This window comes from Gekko japonicus, unplaced genomic scaffold (genome assembly GCF_001447785.1).
Source record: "Gekko japonicus isolate JY-2015 unplaced genomic scaffold, Gekko_japonicus_V1.1 scaffold996, whole genome shotgun sequence".
Lineage (NCBI taxonomy): Eukaryota > Metazoa > Chordata > Lepidosauria > Squamata > Gekkonidae > Gekko > Gekko japonicus.
Window position 1 is genome coordinate 404,204 of NW_015165267.1, and position 16,023 is coordinate 420,226.

General features: G+C 49.4%; 1 protein-coding gene across 1 annotated transcript in view; it reads right to left on the reverse strand.

The window, feature by feature from the left end:
- Positions 1-16,023, reverse strand: part of HDAC7 (histone deacetylase 7) — a 318,340-nt gene that overhangs the window by 74,231 nt on the left and 228,086 nt on the right. The window contains exons 2-3 of the mRNA XM_015410216.1: positions 10,077-10,273; positions 3,973-4,063 (exon numbers count right to left, since the gene is read on the reverse strand). Coding sequence (XP_015265702.1) covers positions 3,973-4,063; positions 10,077-10,273 — 288 coding nt within the window. The remainder of the gene's footprint in view (positions 1-3,972; positions 4,064-10,076; positions 10,274-16,023) is intronic.

A 16,023-nucleotide genomic window follows, 5' to 3' on the forward strand; every position in this document is an offset into this window, starting at 1 on the left:
CCCCCATGCTACAATCTTTGCATGTTTTTTTAAAAAAGAAAACACACCGAGAGCTGTTAACATAATGTTCAACCGGCCGGCTGTCTTATGAGACTTGTGTGCCAGAAAGACAAGGGACGAGATGGAGGCAGCGATACGAGGGTCGCCATGAGGAGGAGGAGGGGACAGCCGTGGAAGGAAAGGAGGACTGCTTTCCTTCTGTTTCCTGGTTTAACCCTCTTTTGTGTGTGGACGCAGTGCTCCCTCTAAGCTCTGGAGTCTTGTGAGCAAAAATTCTACTTTGCGAGCTACTGGCAGTAATGTTGTGAGCGAGCAATCTGGCTAAACTTTGCAGAAATTTTGCGTAATTTTGCATATATCAGTTTGCTCTGGAGTCATCCTTCCTGAGCTAAGGGGAAAACGGGTGAGCCGGAGGCTACAGAAGTGTGAGCTAGTTCACACTAACTCAGCTCAGAGGGAACACTGGGGTGGAGAAAACAAAACCCTAAGGGTTTTAAGAAAACATAGGCAAAACTTTCCCTGTCTCCAACCTGTAACAGTTCATACTTCGCAAGTGTGAAGGAGTGGATCGGTCTGTGGTACTTCAGCCCTATTGTGTACAGTTCAGACAACAACAGCAACAATAATGACAGCGACAAAGGTTCACGAAAACGGCAGGAAAGCAAAGCGGCGTAAATCCAAAGTAGTGGAGCACCAAATTGGGGGTTCCCAAGGCTTTTGAAGTATAGTGGCCCACAAGGCCAAATTTACTCGATGCGGTGACCGACTTTAAACAGCAAGAACGCGCAAAAATCAATAACATCGCAAAAGCCTCTGACCCGCTTTCACGGCCTTCGTGACCCACTTTGGTTGGGACCCACAGATTGGGGAATGCTGCTCTCTAAATGATCTTGGAAGCTAAGTTAGAATCATAGAGCTGGAAGGGACCTACGGGGTCATCTCATCCAACCCCCTGCAGAATGCAGGAAAAATTGGCCCTGGCTAGTGTTTGGCGCGCCAAAGAATAGATTCTTTTGAACTATGGTGCTGGAGAAGACTCTTGAGAGTCCCTTGGACTGCAAGGAGATCAGATCAGTCAATCCAAAAAGAAATCAACCTGGACTGTTCCCTGGAAGGCCAGATACTGAAGATGAAGCTCAAATACTTTGGCCACCAAATGAGAAGGGAGCACTCCCTGGAGAAGACCCTGAGGCTGGGAAAGATTGAAGGTCAAAGAAGAAGGGGACGGCCAAGGATGAGATGGTTAGACAGTGTCATAGATGCAACGAACATGAAATTGAGCAAACTCAGTCTGGAGGATGGCAGAAGACAGGAGGGCTTGGCATGATGTGGTCCATGGGGTCACAAAGAGTCGGACTCGACGGAGTGACTGAACAACAACAAAGCGTTTGGATGGGAGACCACCGAGGAAATTCAGGGTTGGCTAGGTAGAGGCCGGCAATGGCCAGCCACCTCTGAAATCACGCTTGCATCGAGCACCCCATGGAGTCCCCGTAAGTCTTTCCACCGCCAAAGGGCCCTCAAGATGTTAACAACACAACAGCAACTTCATGCTGAAAGAGCAGCTAGGAAAAGGAGAGGTGTCGGCCATTCCATACGTTATTCATACCTACTAGAAGCTTTGAGTTAAAGGGGAAAGTGCCTGAGGAAAAAATGCCATTGGGGCTTATGAGACCCCCCACAGAACCAACAATGAGGATCTGTACGGATCGCAGACAATCTCCTCCCACACTTGTACCTCTGGACTGTAAGCCGTAATCCTTACCTCAGTTGTATTCTTTAGTTTTTACATTCAACGGAAATAATATTAATAACAACAATAACAATAATAATAACAACAATAATAACAATAACAATGATAACAATGATAACAATAATAATAACAATAACAATAATAATATACTTTATTGTCATTGTACATAGTACAACGAAATTAAAGATGCAATCATTTCGGTGATTTACAACAATATTCATATACACTCACACACCATTCACTACTGTCCCATAACTCCCTTAAGGTTCACATGATAAAGCCACCAATGTCACCCAAATTCCAATTGCATACAGCATTTAAGGCAATAATAGCTCTCGAATAAAAACTATTTTTTAATCTATTTGTCCTTGCTTTAATTGTCCTATATCTTCTGCCCGAAGGCAGCAGTTCAAACAGGGAATGTTCAGGATGTGACAAGTCCTGCAAAATGTTCTTTGCTTTTTTCAGACATCGAGAACTGTACAATTCCTCCAGGAATGGGAGAGGGCAGCCAATGATCTCCTGGGCTGTAATAACAACTCTCTGGAGTGCTTTCCTCACCACAGCCGTACAACTGGCAAACCAGGCCCAAACACAATATGCTAAAATGCTCTCTATTGGGTTGTCTGGTTCCCCCTGGCCATTGGTGGGGGGATGGGGGGGTAGGGGTGCCAGATCCGGGTTGGGAAACTCCTGGAGATCTGGGGATGGGGCCCGGGGAGGAGAGGGACCCACCTCAGTGGAGTACAACTCCCTAGAGCCCAGCCTCTAGTCTCAGACAGTGTTCCCTCTAAGCTGAGTTAGTGTGAGCTAGCTCACAGTTTTTTAGCCTCTGGCTCACACGTTTTTGTCTTAGCTCAGGAAGGATGGCTCCAGAGCAAACTAACTTATGCAGTAGCTAAATCATCTGCTCACAACTTTAACATCTGCTCACAGCTTTAATGCTAGTAGCTCACAAGAGAGAATTTTTGCTCAAAGGACTCCATAGCTTAGAGGGAACATTGGTCTCAGACATCTATTTTCTCCAAGGGAACTGATCATAGAATGATAGAATTGGACGGGAACTCCAGTGTCATCTAGCCCAACCTGTTGCACAATGTAGGAAACTCACAAATAGCCCACCCCCAGTGACCCCTGCTCCATGCCCAAAAGATGGCAAAAAACCTCCAGGATCCCCAGGCAAACTGGCCTGAAGAACAATTGCTTCCTGACCCCAAAGTGGTGATCGATCGGCATTTCCCCGGGCGTGTAAGAAAGGGCCATGAGATCTAAGCACTGAGGCAACCCTTCCTGCCCTCCCTTCTCACGATCTGCCTCAGTTCACAGAATCGGCATTGCTGCCAGATGGCCATCTAGCCTCTGCTTAAAAACCTTCAAAGTTTTTCAAAGCCCACCACCTCCTGTTCCACTCAGGAAGCGCAGCCATCTCACAATTCTGCCCACTACCTTTAACATTACAGACCCATAGACCCCTGTTGCTGTCTTTCCAGACCTCCACGTAATATCCAGTACCCCACATACCTGCTTTGGGGTATGTGCAGATGATGAGATCGTCTGGCCGGGCTTGGAAGCTCCATATGTCGTCCCACTTGTCCGCAGTATCTTTGAGCAAAGGAACTCCCTGAACATCTGCTAATTGAGAGCGCTTGATATTCAAGGATTCCGAGTCTTTCACAAGTTGTGAGTCGAGCCCCATCTCCTGGCAGGGCAGCAGAAGCAGTAATATGAGGCAGAATGCTGGCCTAGATGGACCACCAGTCAGACCCAGCAGGGCTCTTCTTATGTTCTCGTGAAGGCCTTGGCCTCTATACCCTGTTAATGGCCCTCCAGGGGAACTGGTTGGCCAGAGTGTGAGACAGGATGCTGGACTAGATGGACCACTGGTCCATCTAGTCCATCCAACAGGGCTCTTCTTATGTTCTTATGACCCTCTCTGAACGTAGGGAGGATCTGAGGGTTCCCTAAAGTTGCCGAACTCCCTCTGTCTGGAGGTATGTTTGGCACCATCTCTTCAGAGCTTGTGGCTTCAAAGACACTAGATTTTTAAGCTCTCTAACTAGGGTACAACATCCACTCTCTGGACACGGAATCCTATCAGCCCGAGGGAGTTCACCTTCAGAAATCTAAGGCATAAGTGGGAAATCAGGCTGCCAGGATGACGATTCCTGAAGATCTAGCAGCAAGACATAACGGGGACAGAGGGACCAAGCGGTACTTACTACGTTTACTTTTGTCTTTGTTCAAGAGCAGCCGCAGCTCCTGCTCCTGCTTCCCAGGCGTGGACTCTTGGGGAGGCGGCTCCATCGGCACCTGGGAACACAGAGAGAGAAAACAAGACTGGACCAGTGCACCAAGGATGGAGCAAGAACTCCTGCAATCTTCAAAGGGAGCATTTGAGACGTGACCTGCCTGGATTCAGCATAGTGTCGTGTTAAAGTGTCAGATTAGGATCTGGGAAACCCCGGTTCGAATCCCCACTCTGACACGGAAGCTGGTTGGGTGACCTCGGGCCAGTCCCTAATCTCAGCCTAACCTACCTCACAGGGTTGTTGTGACGATAACATGGAGGAGAGAAGAATGATGTAAGTCTGCGGCAACAGACTGTATTCTTGGTGCTGGGGGGGGCAACAGTGGGAGGGCTTCTGGAGTTCTGGCCCCACTGGTGGACCTCCTGATGGCACCTGGTATTTTTGGCCACTGTGTGACAGAGTGTTGGACTGGATGGGCCACTGGCCTCATCCAACATGGCTTCTCTTACGTTCTTTCTTTGGGTCCCCACAGGGGAGAAAGGCTGGATATAAATACAATAAAACAGATCAACCCTGACTCCGGAATCTTCCTCTGCAGAGGCAGAGCCCCACACCAGTGTTCCCTCTAAACTGAGTTAGTGTGAGCTAGCTCACAGTTTTTTAGCGTCCGCTTACAGATTTTTGTCTTCGCTCAGGAAGGATGGCTCCAGAGCAAACTAGCTTATGCAGCAGCCAAATCGCTCGCTCACCACTTTCATGCCAGTCGCTCACAAAGTAGAATTTTTGCTCACAAGACTCCACAGCTTAGAGGGAGCACTGTTCCCCACCCCCCAGTTTGCCAGCAAAGACGGCCAGCAAAGGCTGTGGTAACAGCCCCATTCCCTCAGGTTTCTGCTTCTCAGCCTATGACCTAATTGGCGCCTCACTTCCTCTAACCACGGTGCCATTGCACGATTCCTCTTCTCCACTAAGCCCTAACACTAAACTACCTTTCCCATCCTAGACCCTCACGCCCACAGCGGACACCGTCGCCTGTCTTTATAACTCGTCTAAGGTGTCTCCCAGCACTTTTTCTACACAGAACACATTGCACTGTTTTTGTTAACATTCCATGGTTAACACTTTCCCCCCAAAGTGGCTGGCAGATAATCTTCATTGGGGGTCCCCAACCTCCCTGAGATCTGTGGGACAATTTGGTGCCACCTCAAAAATAGCTTTCATAGGAGGCTTGAAGGGGGAGTGGAACCACACCCTGAGTAAGGAGAGCCCAGGGGCTTACTATCTTTCCTGACCCTTTCATTTGAATGAGGGCAACCAGTAACAAGCCCTGCCTTACAATGGCCCCACCCACTTTCTGAAATGCTCAGTGGCCGCAAAAGGAAGTACTGGTGGGCACCATGTTGGGGAACCCTGATCTACATCGTCATAGCTAGTCAGCTAGGAGGGGGAATGCCCGGGCGATAAGAAGCAAAGGAACACCCCGTTTTGACATGAAGCACATATGTAAAATGGCATAAAATTGGCTTTGAGAAATCGGACTTCCTTTCTCCAGAGCTGAAGCAGGTGGCAGGCCAGAAGGCTAAACAGTCAAGTGCCTTCCAGTTTGGTGTAGTGGTTAGGAGCGCGGACTCTAATCTGGGAGAACTGGGTTTGATTCCCCACTCCTCCACATGCAGCTGCTGGTGTGGCCTTGGGTCAGTCACAAGTTCTCTCAGAGCTGTTCTCTCAAGGACAGTTCTCTCAGAGCTCTCTCAACCAATGTTTCCTCTAAGCTATGAAGTCCTGTGAGCAAAAATTCTACTCTGTGAGCTACTGACATTAAAGTTGTGAGCAAGCAATTTGGCTACTGCAAAATTAGTTTGCTCTGGAGCCATCCTTCCTGAGCTGAGACAAAAACATGTGAGCCGGAGGCTAAAAAACTGTGAGCTAGCTCACACGAACTCAGCTTAGAGGGAACACTATGAAGTAAAATTATCAGTTTTCATGTTGTTAGAAATAAGAAAAAGAACCTAAAATGATGTTCATACATCTAGAGCCGTCAATGCAGAAGACTTCCATCCTGAACAAAATGTTAAACAAAACTACTAAAATATGTAATTCACCAGAGAAGATTTGAAATTCTATTTATCAGGAATTACACCATCGTCTTCAAACCAATGACAACCCCTAGGGCTTATATGGGGTTCCCTCATCAGGGTCTCTTCCTTCCTGCACCAACAGTCTTAGTGGGCTACATGACAGAAGTCCACGCTGTAACTCCGGGCTTCCGGTCGAGCTAAGATGGAGGACTGACGCACTTTCACTTTTGTGCGAAGTGGGCGACAACCGCTTTCGACAGTTTGGGCAGCTATTAGCCCAACGCATCGCTCCCCAGCGAGGGGGGGGGGGGCACAGCAGCGCGCGCCTAGACCCTCACGCCCACAGCGGACACCGTCGCCTGTCTTTATAACTCGTCTAAGGTGTCTCCCAGCACTTTTTCTACACAGAACACATTGCACTGTTTTTGTTAACATTCCATGGTTAACACTTTCCCCCCAAAGTGGCTGGCAGATAATCTTCATTGGGGGTCCCCAACCTCCCTGAGATCTGTGGGACAATTTGGTGCCACCTCAAAAATAGCTTTCATAGGAGGCTTGAAGGGGGAGTGGAACCACACCCTGAGTAAGGAGAGCCCAGGGGCTTACTATCTTTCCTGACCCTTTCATTTGAATGAGGGCAACCAGTAACAAGCCCTGCCTTACAATGGCCCCACCCACTTTCTGAAATGCTCAGTGGCCGCAAAAGGAAGTACTGGTGGGCACCATGTTGGGGAACCCTGATCTACGTCGTCATAGCTAGTCAGCTAGGAGGGGGAATGCCTGGGCGATAAGAAGCAAAGGAACACCCTGTTTTGACATGTACATATGTAAAACGGCATAAAATTGGCTTTGAGAAATCGGACTTCCTTTCTCCAGAGCCGAAGCAGGTGGCAGGCCAGCAGGCTAAACAGTCAAGTGCCTTCCAGTTTGGTGTAGTGGTTAGGAGCGCGGACTCTAATCTGGGAGAGCTGGGTTTGATTCCCCACTCCTCCACATGCAGCTGCTGGTGTGGCCTTGGGTCAGTCACAAGTTCTCTCAGAGCTGTTCTCTCAAGGACAGTTCTCTCAGAGCTCTCTCAACCCCACCTACCTCACAGATGTCTGTTGTGGGGAGGGGAAGGGAAGGAAATTGTAAACCACTCTGAGACGCCTTCAGGTAGTGAAGGGCAGGGTATAAATCCAATCTCTTCTCTTCTTCTTCCCTAGTTGATCTTTTGAGCTGGCTGAAATGCAACAGCCGCAGCAATGACAACCCCTAGGGCTTATATGGGGTGCCCTCATCAGGGTCTCTTCCAATGTTCCCTCTAAGCTGTGGAGTCTTGTGAGCCAAACTTCTACTTTGTGAGCTACTGGCGTTAGCTGTGAGCAAGTGATTTGGCTACTGCATAAATTAGTTTGCTCTGGTGCCATCCGTCCTGAGCTGAGACAAAAATGTGTGAGCCAGAGGCTAAAAAACTGTGAGCTAGCTCACACTAACTCAGGTTAGAGGGAACTGCGCCAACACTCTTAGTGGGCTACATGACAGAAGTCCATGCTGTGACTCCTGACCATGCCGCCATTGTGCCAGTTTCTGAAGGTCGGCACGGACACCGCACACGTGGCTTAAATATCCCAGCATTGCTACAGCAGGACTGGAGGAGCACGTGCCGTGGCAACTTCCTCACTGCTAAAGAAACCTCCAAAGGAGGTCTAAGAGGAAGTGGGAGGGGATTGGTGTCTCCTGGTGACGTGGCCCAGAGACATCTGCGGACTGGTTCGAAGGACTGCAATCCACACACACATGGAACGTTCAGTTTCAGAGGGCAGCCGTACCGCTCTGCAGTGGGACTGCTAGAATGCGGTTCCATAGCACCTTAGAGACGAACAGGACAAACTTTAAGTCCAGTGGCACCTTTAAGACCACCCAATCTGTGTATAAGCTTTCGTGTGTGTGCATGTATCTGAAGAAGTGTGCATGCACACGAAAGCTTATACCTAGAATCAGGGCTTTTTTTTGTAGAAAAAGCCCAGCAGGTTTATTCTTTATTTATTTCTTTATTTATTTTTTAAAAAATTAATAAAAGTGTACCTATGGGTACTTAAAAAGAAAGAAAGAAAAAGCCCAGCAGGAACCTATTAGCATAATAGGCCACACCCAACAGCAGAAACTCATTAGCATATTAGGCCACACCCTGATGTCATAGCTCATTAGCATATTAGGCCACACCCCCATGTTACCACACTCACCTTTTGCTCCTTATTCTGTTTACCTTGTTTGTTGTCAAAACCCAGGGCTTTTGGCATGTTAGGCCACACACCCCTAATTGTAGCCAATCCGAATGAGTTTCTGTTGTTGGGTGTGGCCTATTATGCTAATGAGTTCCTGCTGGGTGTGGTCAACTTGGGAGCCAGCCGGAACTCCGTTCCTGTGCGTTCCTGCCCAAAAATAGCCCTGCCCAGAATTCAACTTTGTTGGTCTCAAAGTTGCCCCTGGACTAAAACTTTGTTCTGCTGCTTCAAACCAGCACGGCTCTACCCACTCGAATCTATCTTCATTAGAGACCAACATTTATTTCCGGGGCATGAGCTTCCTAGAGTCAAAGCGCCCTAAGTCAGATTGTGCACAAGGCATGGGGGACTGAGTGTGTCTTGGTGGCACAGTGAGCAAACCGATGGCGCGTGATTCGTGCCCCTTCTGGCTTAAAATCTCACGACACCAATCATTCTACAACAGAGGGACAGGGCAACAGTTCCCGGTCTGGTCAGGGACTATCCAGTGTGGTGCAGCGGCAAAAGTGTCAGACTAGAATCTGGGACAGCCACGTTCGAATCCCCACTCTGCCATGGGAGCTGGCTGGGTGACCTTGGGCCAGTCACACACTCTTAGCCTAAACCTACCTCACAGGGTTGCTGTGAGGATAAAACAGAGAAGAGGAGAAAGATCTAAGCTGTGTTGGGTCCAATGGGCCCTCTAAGCGGTGGAGTCTTGTGAGTAAAAATTCTACTTTGTGAGCTACGGGCATTAAAGTTGTGAGCGAGCGATTTGGCGACTGCATCAATTAGTTTGCTCTGGAGCCATCCCTTCCTGAGTGAAGACAAAAACGTGTGAGCCGGAGGCTAAAAAACTGTGAGCTAGCTCACGCTCACTCAGCTTAGAGGGAACACTGGCCTGGGTCCCCACTGGCGAGAAAGATGGGATATAAATAAACTAAGTAAATAAATATAAATAAATAATAAATTCTACAGGAATGTGACTACAGCCCCCAGTCTTGTTAGGGATTATCAGCTCTGGGACGTGAGGCTGAAATGAGCATAGGAATGAATGATTGATGGTACCAACGGGATCAAAGCCACTTGGGTGTGTTTTACAGATGTGCTGTCCTCACACTCAAGAAGCCACTTCCTTGCTAGAAGCCTTCGGTGGAGGGAACTCTCTTGACAGCTTCAAGAGGGGATTGGATGAACATATGGAGTGGACTCTTGGGGACTGTATTCTTGGTGCTGGGGGGGGGGGGAACAGGGGGAGGGCTTCTGGGCCCCGCTGGTGGACCTCCTGATGGCACCTGGGTTTTGGCCACTGTGTGACACAGTGTTGGACTGGATGGGCCACTGGCCTGATCCAATATTGGCGTCTCTTATGTCCTTAAGAGCAGAGGTCCATCAGTGGGTATTAGCCACAAGGTGCAGATGGAACACTCTGTCTGGGGCAGTGGTGCTCTGTATTCTTGGTGCTGGGGGGGGGGACAAGAGTGCGAGGGCTTCTGGAGTTCTGGCCCCACTATTGGACCTCCTGATGGCACGTGGGTTTTGTCCACTGTGACACAGAGTGTTGGACTGGATAGGCCACTGGCCTGATCCAACATGGCTTCTCTTATGCTCTCTTCTGTCCTTACAAAAGAAAGCAAAACTTTCTCCCTGGCAAAATCCGATCACTGGCTGGCTGCTCCTTGGCTGTACGTGGTGCCGTCGCTTCCCCTTCCCGGCCACCCCCCCCCCCAGGAATCACCGACGCACGTACCCGCAGGTGATGATGACTGAGCTGTTCCACTTGCTGCTGGTGCAAGCTAGCCAGGAAAAGCTGGTGCTGCAGTTGCTGCGTCTGCTTCAGGGCCAGCAAGGCAGTGTCGGGGCCGGGTTTGGCGAGGCGCTGTCCGATCCGCAGGTCCATGGGGATGGTCTGCGGGACCCGCAAGGAGACGCAGAGCTTCACGGCAGCTGTCGGAAGAGAAAGGGGGGATGTGCGTTAGAGTGGGTTCACAGCTGTCAATCCTGGCTCCCCCTCCCCACCCTGACTGCGGGGTTGAGAGAGGACACCGACGATGGTTTGCAAAGACTTTGAGATCTGCCTCCGCCCTTCCCAACCACCCAGCCTTGCTGCCTGTCTTCCCAGCTGTGATCTCTACGGAAGGTCGTAATTCCAAAGAAGCCTATCAGGGGTATAGATCAGAGGCAGCAGATCGGCTTCCTGGAAAGAGAGCGATGAACCACCACTGCTGATCTTTGATGATAATGAAGCCACAAAACAGGGCTTCTTTTTTTTTTAATGCAACCAGACACAAAACCTGCAGTTACAGGAGAGGGAGGGAACATCTCACCCCACAAACAACTTCTGGGCAGCTAAAAAGTTCCAGTTGTGCAAAAGAGGTACAGCGTTAGGATGACTAGCCACGCAAAAAGGGAGTTGTCCACACTCCTACTGAACCCCAGACCCCGATCCAGGGCACCCATTCCTCCTCCCCTGCCGAGGACGCTCCCCGCGGGGGCCAGCGTTTCAAAGACGCAGGAAATCGCTCTAGGACATGGGGACCAGTGTTCCCTCTAAGCCGAGTTAGTGTGAGCTAGCTCACAGTTTTTTAGTCTCCGGCTCACACATTTTTGTCTTCGCTCAGGAAGGACGTCTCCAGAGCGAACTAATTTACACAGTAGCCAAAGCCCTTGCTCACAGCTTTAAGGCCAGTAGCTCACAAAGTAAAAGTTTTGCTCACAAGACTCCACAGCTTAGAGGGAGCATTGATGGGGACTCTGATGGGATCTGCGTGCGAAGGAAGGGTGTGAGACGAAGTCTGCTGGACTGGGCTTGTGCCTCCGGGTCCCTCTCTTGTTCCTCATTTCATTTTACGCATTCCTTGCTCCAGGTGAAATTTTACTGAATGACACTTCTTGTGCGACACCTGAATATCACTCCCCCCCTGCAGAGGAAGGCAATGGCCAAACCGCCTCTCATGGCAGTCATTGTGCCGTTGCGCCCACCATCTGGTGTCAAAATTCCAAAGGCACCTGCAGGCTCCAAAAGTGTGGGGAACCCTGGTCTAGGGCAACTGAAACAAAATCTCATGTTTTCTTTGACTGTTTCGGTCGCCCCCATTGATAGATCTTTGGATATAGATGGCGATGGTCTCCCACGCTTCTACATCTTCCCTGCTGGCAGATACCAATTTTGGTATTACGTCTGCTGTGGTCAAGGGTTTGGCGACAGTGGCTTCGACGAGAGATTGGAAATAGAGGGTGGCATTTGTGAGAATGGTCCCACCCGAGACCACTGGGTCACCAGATTGTTAAACAAACAGGAAGCTATCTTGTTAAAGTCCCACGTTCTTTCAGCGAGACTTAAAAATAGCTTGCTTTCTTTCACTCAAGGTCTACGGCTATAATCACATTGTGCGCATTCGGGGCACGCTTGATTATGCCAGAACCCAGTCCAGAAGTTAGCATCGTGAGACGCTGGGCTTTTGTTTGTTTGTCTCTAGTCTTTATGAACGCAAAGCGCAGAGGGGCCCGGCTGGTGCAATCCTCGACGCTGGCAGGCGGCCGAGGAGGGTTTTGTGAACAGTTTCCTCCCCCCCCCCTACATCCGCAAACAATTTGCATAGTTTTGCCCACCCGGGGATTGCTCTGGGAACACTCTGCATTGTCTGGACACGCATTTTTGCACTTTATCTGTATGTACGGGGGACTCGCAGCGCAACTCATTCCCGGTCCCACTGTGCTTCCTTGCACACACTCCAGCTGCTATCGTGGAGGGGAAGCCAGCTTCAAATTCCACTCTGAAAACCCAAAGCCGCTAATGGCATCTTGTCCCTCCAGACGCTCACGAACAAGCCCACCAAAACCACCCTGGTGGAGAGTGAATGGATTTCACGTCTGATAGAGGCTGACACTTCTGGGGGCTGAAGCGATCCCCGGGAGCGCAGCCAACGTGGAAAGATGCAAAACAAAACACACACGCAACACCCCATCCCTCCCTTGACGATGGCTCAAAACAAACAGGCCGGGAAAGACACCGTGTGAAGGAAAACACAGTAAACCTCAAGCTCTGCCCAAGAAGTCAGGCGGGCTGGCTTGAGGAGATCTTGGCTGCATGACTCTGGCTCGCCTTGGTGTGTCAGGTCAGCGGTATAAATAAAGTTCAGAACAGTTAATGAGGGATAGTAACTTGATCAGGGCGTATCCTCTTCTCACGGACCCATGATCTTGTCTTCTTTCTAGATTGCTAATTCCCAGATAGCGGGTGGGTGGGTAGGTGGGTGCACGAGATTGAGAGATTATTTTAATAACTAAAAAACCCAACTTTTCCATAACCAAAGTGGACATTCACAAAGGAGGCTGCCTGCTGCATCCCGTATGAGTCACTGTTCTCAGATTGCCTCCGTCTAATCAGGGAAAAGGCATGAATAGGGCAGGGGTCCCCAACAGGGCGCTCCTTTCCTGATGTCCACAGAGTGTTTTCAGAAAGTGGGCAGGGCCAGGTGGGATTTTTTCCCAACAAGGGTTCTGATTGGCCGTGCAGATTTTAAAAAATGGTTGCCTGGGCGGCAGCTGCTGCCACAGCCCAAGAGTCTTCACTGTCCCAGCCGTTTTGCGGCTGGCTCCGCCTCCTGCAGTAGCCTTTTGGAGGCAGCCATTTTGTGGCTGAGCGCTCCGTGCCGTGTCAGAATTCCAAAGGTGCCCACAGGCTCAAAAGCCTTGGGAATCCCTGGAGTAGAGATTCATGAAGGAACACACTGAGGGCAGGGTAACGGTTGTTGTGTTTCACAACATACAAGGCAAAAAATTTTTACTGTATGAGCAAAGTGTGCCTTCCATTTTAATTCAGGGGGAGAAAAGATTAGCTCACATCCAAGAGTTTTGCAAACGTTGATCTCTACCCAGAAAAGCCGGTTTACAGCATCATAAGAACATAAGAAATGGACAAGATTACAAGAAAATTAAATGATGAAGAAGACGAAAGTTTCTATGAGGACTGGAAAGACTTTAAACACTATTTAGAGAATAACTGGGACGTAAAAAATAATTTGTTATGTTTTGAAGAATACTAGGAATAATAATCTATAGTGTGAAAGAAAGAAGTTACCTAATGACAGGAGGTAAGTTGTAGAATAAACATTAAAAGTTAGAATAAAGTGAAAATGTTATCATAGACATTGTTAAGAAAATAAAAATGACTGGATGTAAGCACTGTGGGAAGCCAAGCAAGGGGGGTAGGGAGGGGCACTTTGATAAATCGGGGAAATTTGTGAAGCATTTTAATGACAACATAGAGTGTGAAGAATTATATTATCCCGAAAATAAAAAAAATTTCAAAAAAAAGAAAAGAAGAACATAAGAACATAAGAGAAGCCAATGTTGGATCAGGCCAAAGGCCCATCCAGTTCAACACCCTGTGTCACACAGTGGCCAAAAATACCAGGTGCCATCAGGAGGTCCACCAGTGGGGCCAGGACACTAGAAGCCCTCCCACTGCTCACCCCCCCAAGCACCAAGATGACAGAGCATCACTTGCCCCATATGCTTATCTAATTCCCTTTTGAAGCCATCCATGATTGTAGCCGCCACCATTTCCTGTGACAGTGAATTCCAAGTGTTAATCACTCTTTGGGTGAAGAAGGACTTCCTTTTATCCATTCTAACCCGACCGCTCAGCAATTTCATGGAGTGCCCACGAGTTCTTGTATTGTGAGAAAGGGAGAAAAGTAACCCTTTCTCTACCTGCTCTTTCCCACTGTTCTTTCCCATCCTGCCACACTCTGACACAGTGGTCTTCACTCTTCCAGACCTGGCGTACACCTTTAACCTTCAGGCAGCAACCATGTGACAGGAAGTTTGGGCACACCACAGTCATGTGGCAGGAAGAGGAGGAGCTCGATTTGACCAATGGGGAAGATCGGCAAATCGGGTGGAGTCATGACCAGGCTGGGGGAAAGACAGATGGGAGAGCTTTGGAAGGGGTGGGGGGTGCCAGTTCTAAAGAGAAATTCTTTCCATCATTGAGGGACCTCTGCCACCACCAACCAGCTGCTCCTCTAAGCATGTAGGCAAAGAGAAGCCTACAACACCTTTGCTCTGTATTCATCTGCATCACCAAGACGTCCTCTCGGGCACCGACAGGTGGAGAGAATCCCACCAGAGAATCCTGACCCCTGGGATGAAGACCCCTGCTCTAGCAAGACTAGGAAACAGGACCTTTTCCTTTCACTTCCAGGCCCCGCTTCCAGGGCAAGACGCTTTTAAAATGCCCCTGTAACTGCAAATGGGGCCATAGCTCCGTGACAGATCATCTGCTCGGCATGCAAAAGGTCCCAGGTTCAATTCCCCACATCTCTAGTTAAAAGAAATGGGTGGCAGGTGACATGATCTTCACTTGAGACCCTGTAGAGCGGCTCCCAGTCAGAGCAGACAAGATCAACCTAGATACACCAAGGGATAAGTATAAGGCAAATTCAGGTGTTCAAGGGCTGGGTCCATGCAGATCAGATAAAGATCCCACATCCGCATGGGGAAAGTAAATGGGGTGCAATTAAGGACACAGTTTGAGGAGGGGGGGGCATTCTAGGGATGAGAACACATTTAGCTCTCCGCCCCAATGGAGCCCCTGAATGCTTTAATTTTGCAGAAATAAGGTTGCCATTCATTCCTATGAGTAGAGTTGCAAGCGATGGGTTGGAAAATTCCTGGAGATTTGGGGGTGGAGCCTGGGGAGGGGAGGGACCTCAGCGGGGTATGCAATGCCATGGAGCCCACCCTCCAAAAGCAGCCATTTTCTCCAGTGGAACTCGTCTCTGTCTTCTGGAGGACACCTGTAATGCCGGGAGAGGTCCAGGCACACCTGGAGGTTGGCAACCCTACCCAGGAGGAAAGGGAAACTGCTGCCCTTGAGAAACGAAATCGGGAAAGGACTCCGTGGAGCAAGACCTAAGACTGAACCCCCTCATGAAGCCTGCTGGGTGACCTTCATCCTCAGATGTTGGGGGCCCATTCTCAGGGCCTCACGTTGAGACGGCAAGCCCACACACTTGATGGCTTCTGACCTCCCCTATCTGCAGTCACAGAATCACAGAGCTGGAAGGGACCCTACAGGCCATCTAGACCAACCCCCTGCTCAATGCAGGATCAGCCGAGAGCACCCCGTACAAGGGTTTCTCCAGCCGCTGCTTAAAGACTGCCAGAGAGGGGGAGCTCACCACCTCCCTAGGCAGCTGATGCCACTGCTGCACAACTCTCACTGTAAAAAAGGTTTCCCGAATATCCAGCCGGTACCTTCCCGCCCTTCATTTAAACCCATGATTGTGAGTCCTCTTCTCTGCTGCCCGCAGGAACAGCTCCCTGCCCTCCTCTAAGTGACAGCCCTTCAAATACGTCAAGAGAGCAAGCATGTTCCCCACTCAGCCTTTTCTTCTTCAGACTGAACGACATTCCCAAGTCCCTCAGCCTTTCCTCTTAGGGGTTAGTCTCCAGGCCCTTGATCATCGCAGCTCTCCTCTGCACCCCACTCCATTCTATCCACATCCTTTTGGAAGTGAGGTTTCCAGTACTGCACACCATACTCCAGGAGTGGCCCGGCCAATGCAATCCCACCTGCCAGCACTACCACACAGGTGGAAAGCATGAATCTGGCACTGATGGCTCAATGACATGGTATTTAAATAATAATAATAATAATAATAATAATAATAATAATAATAATATTG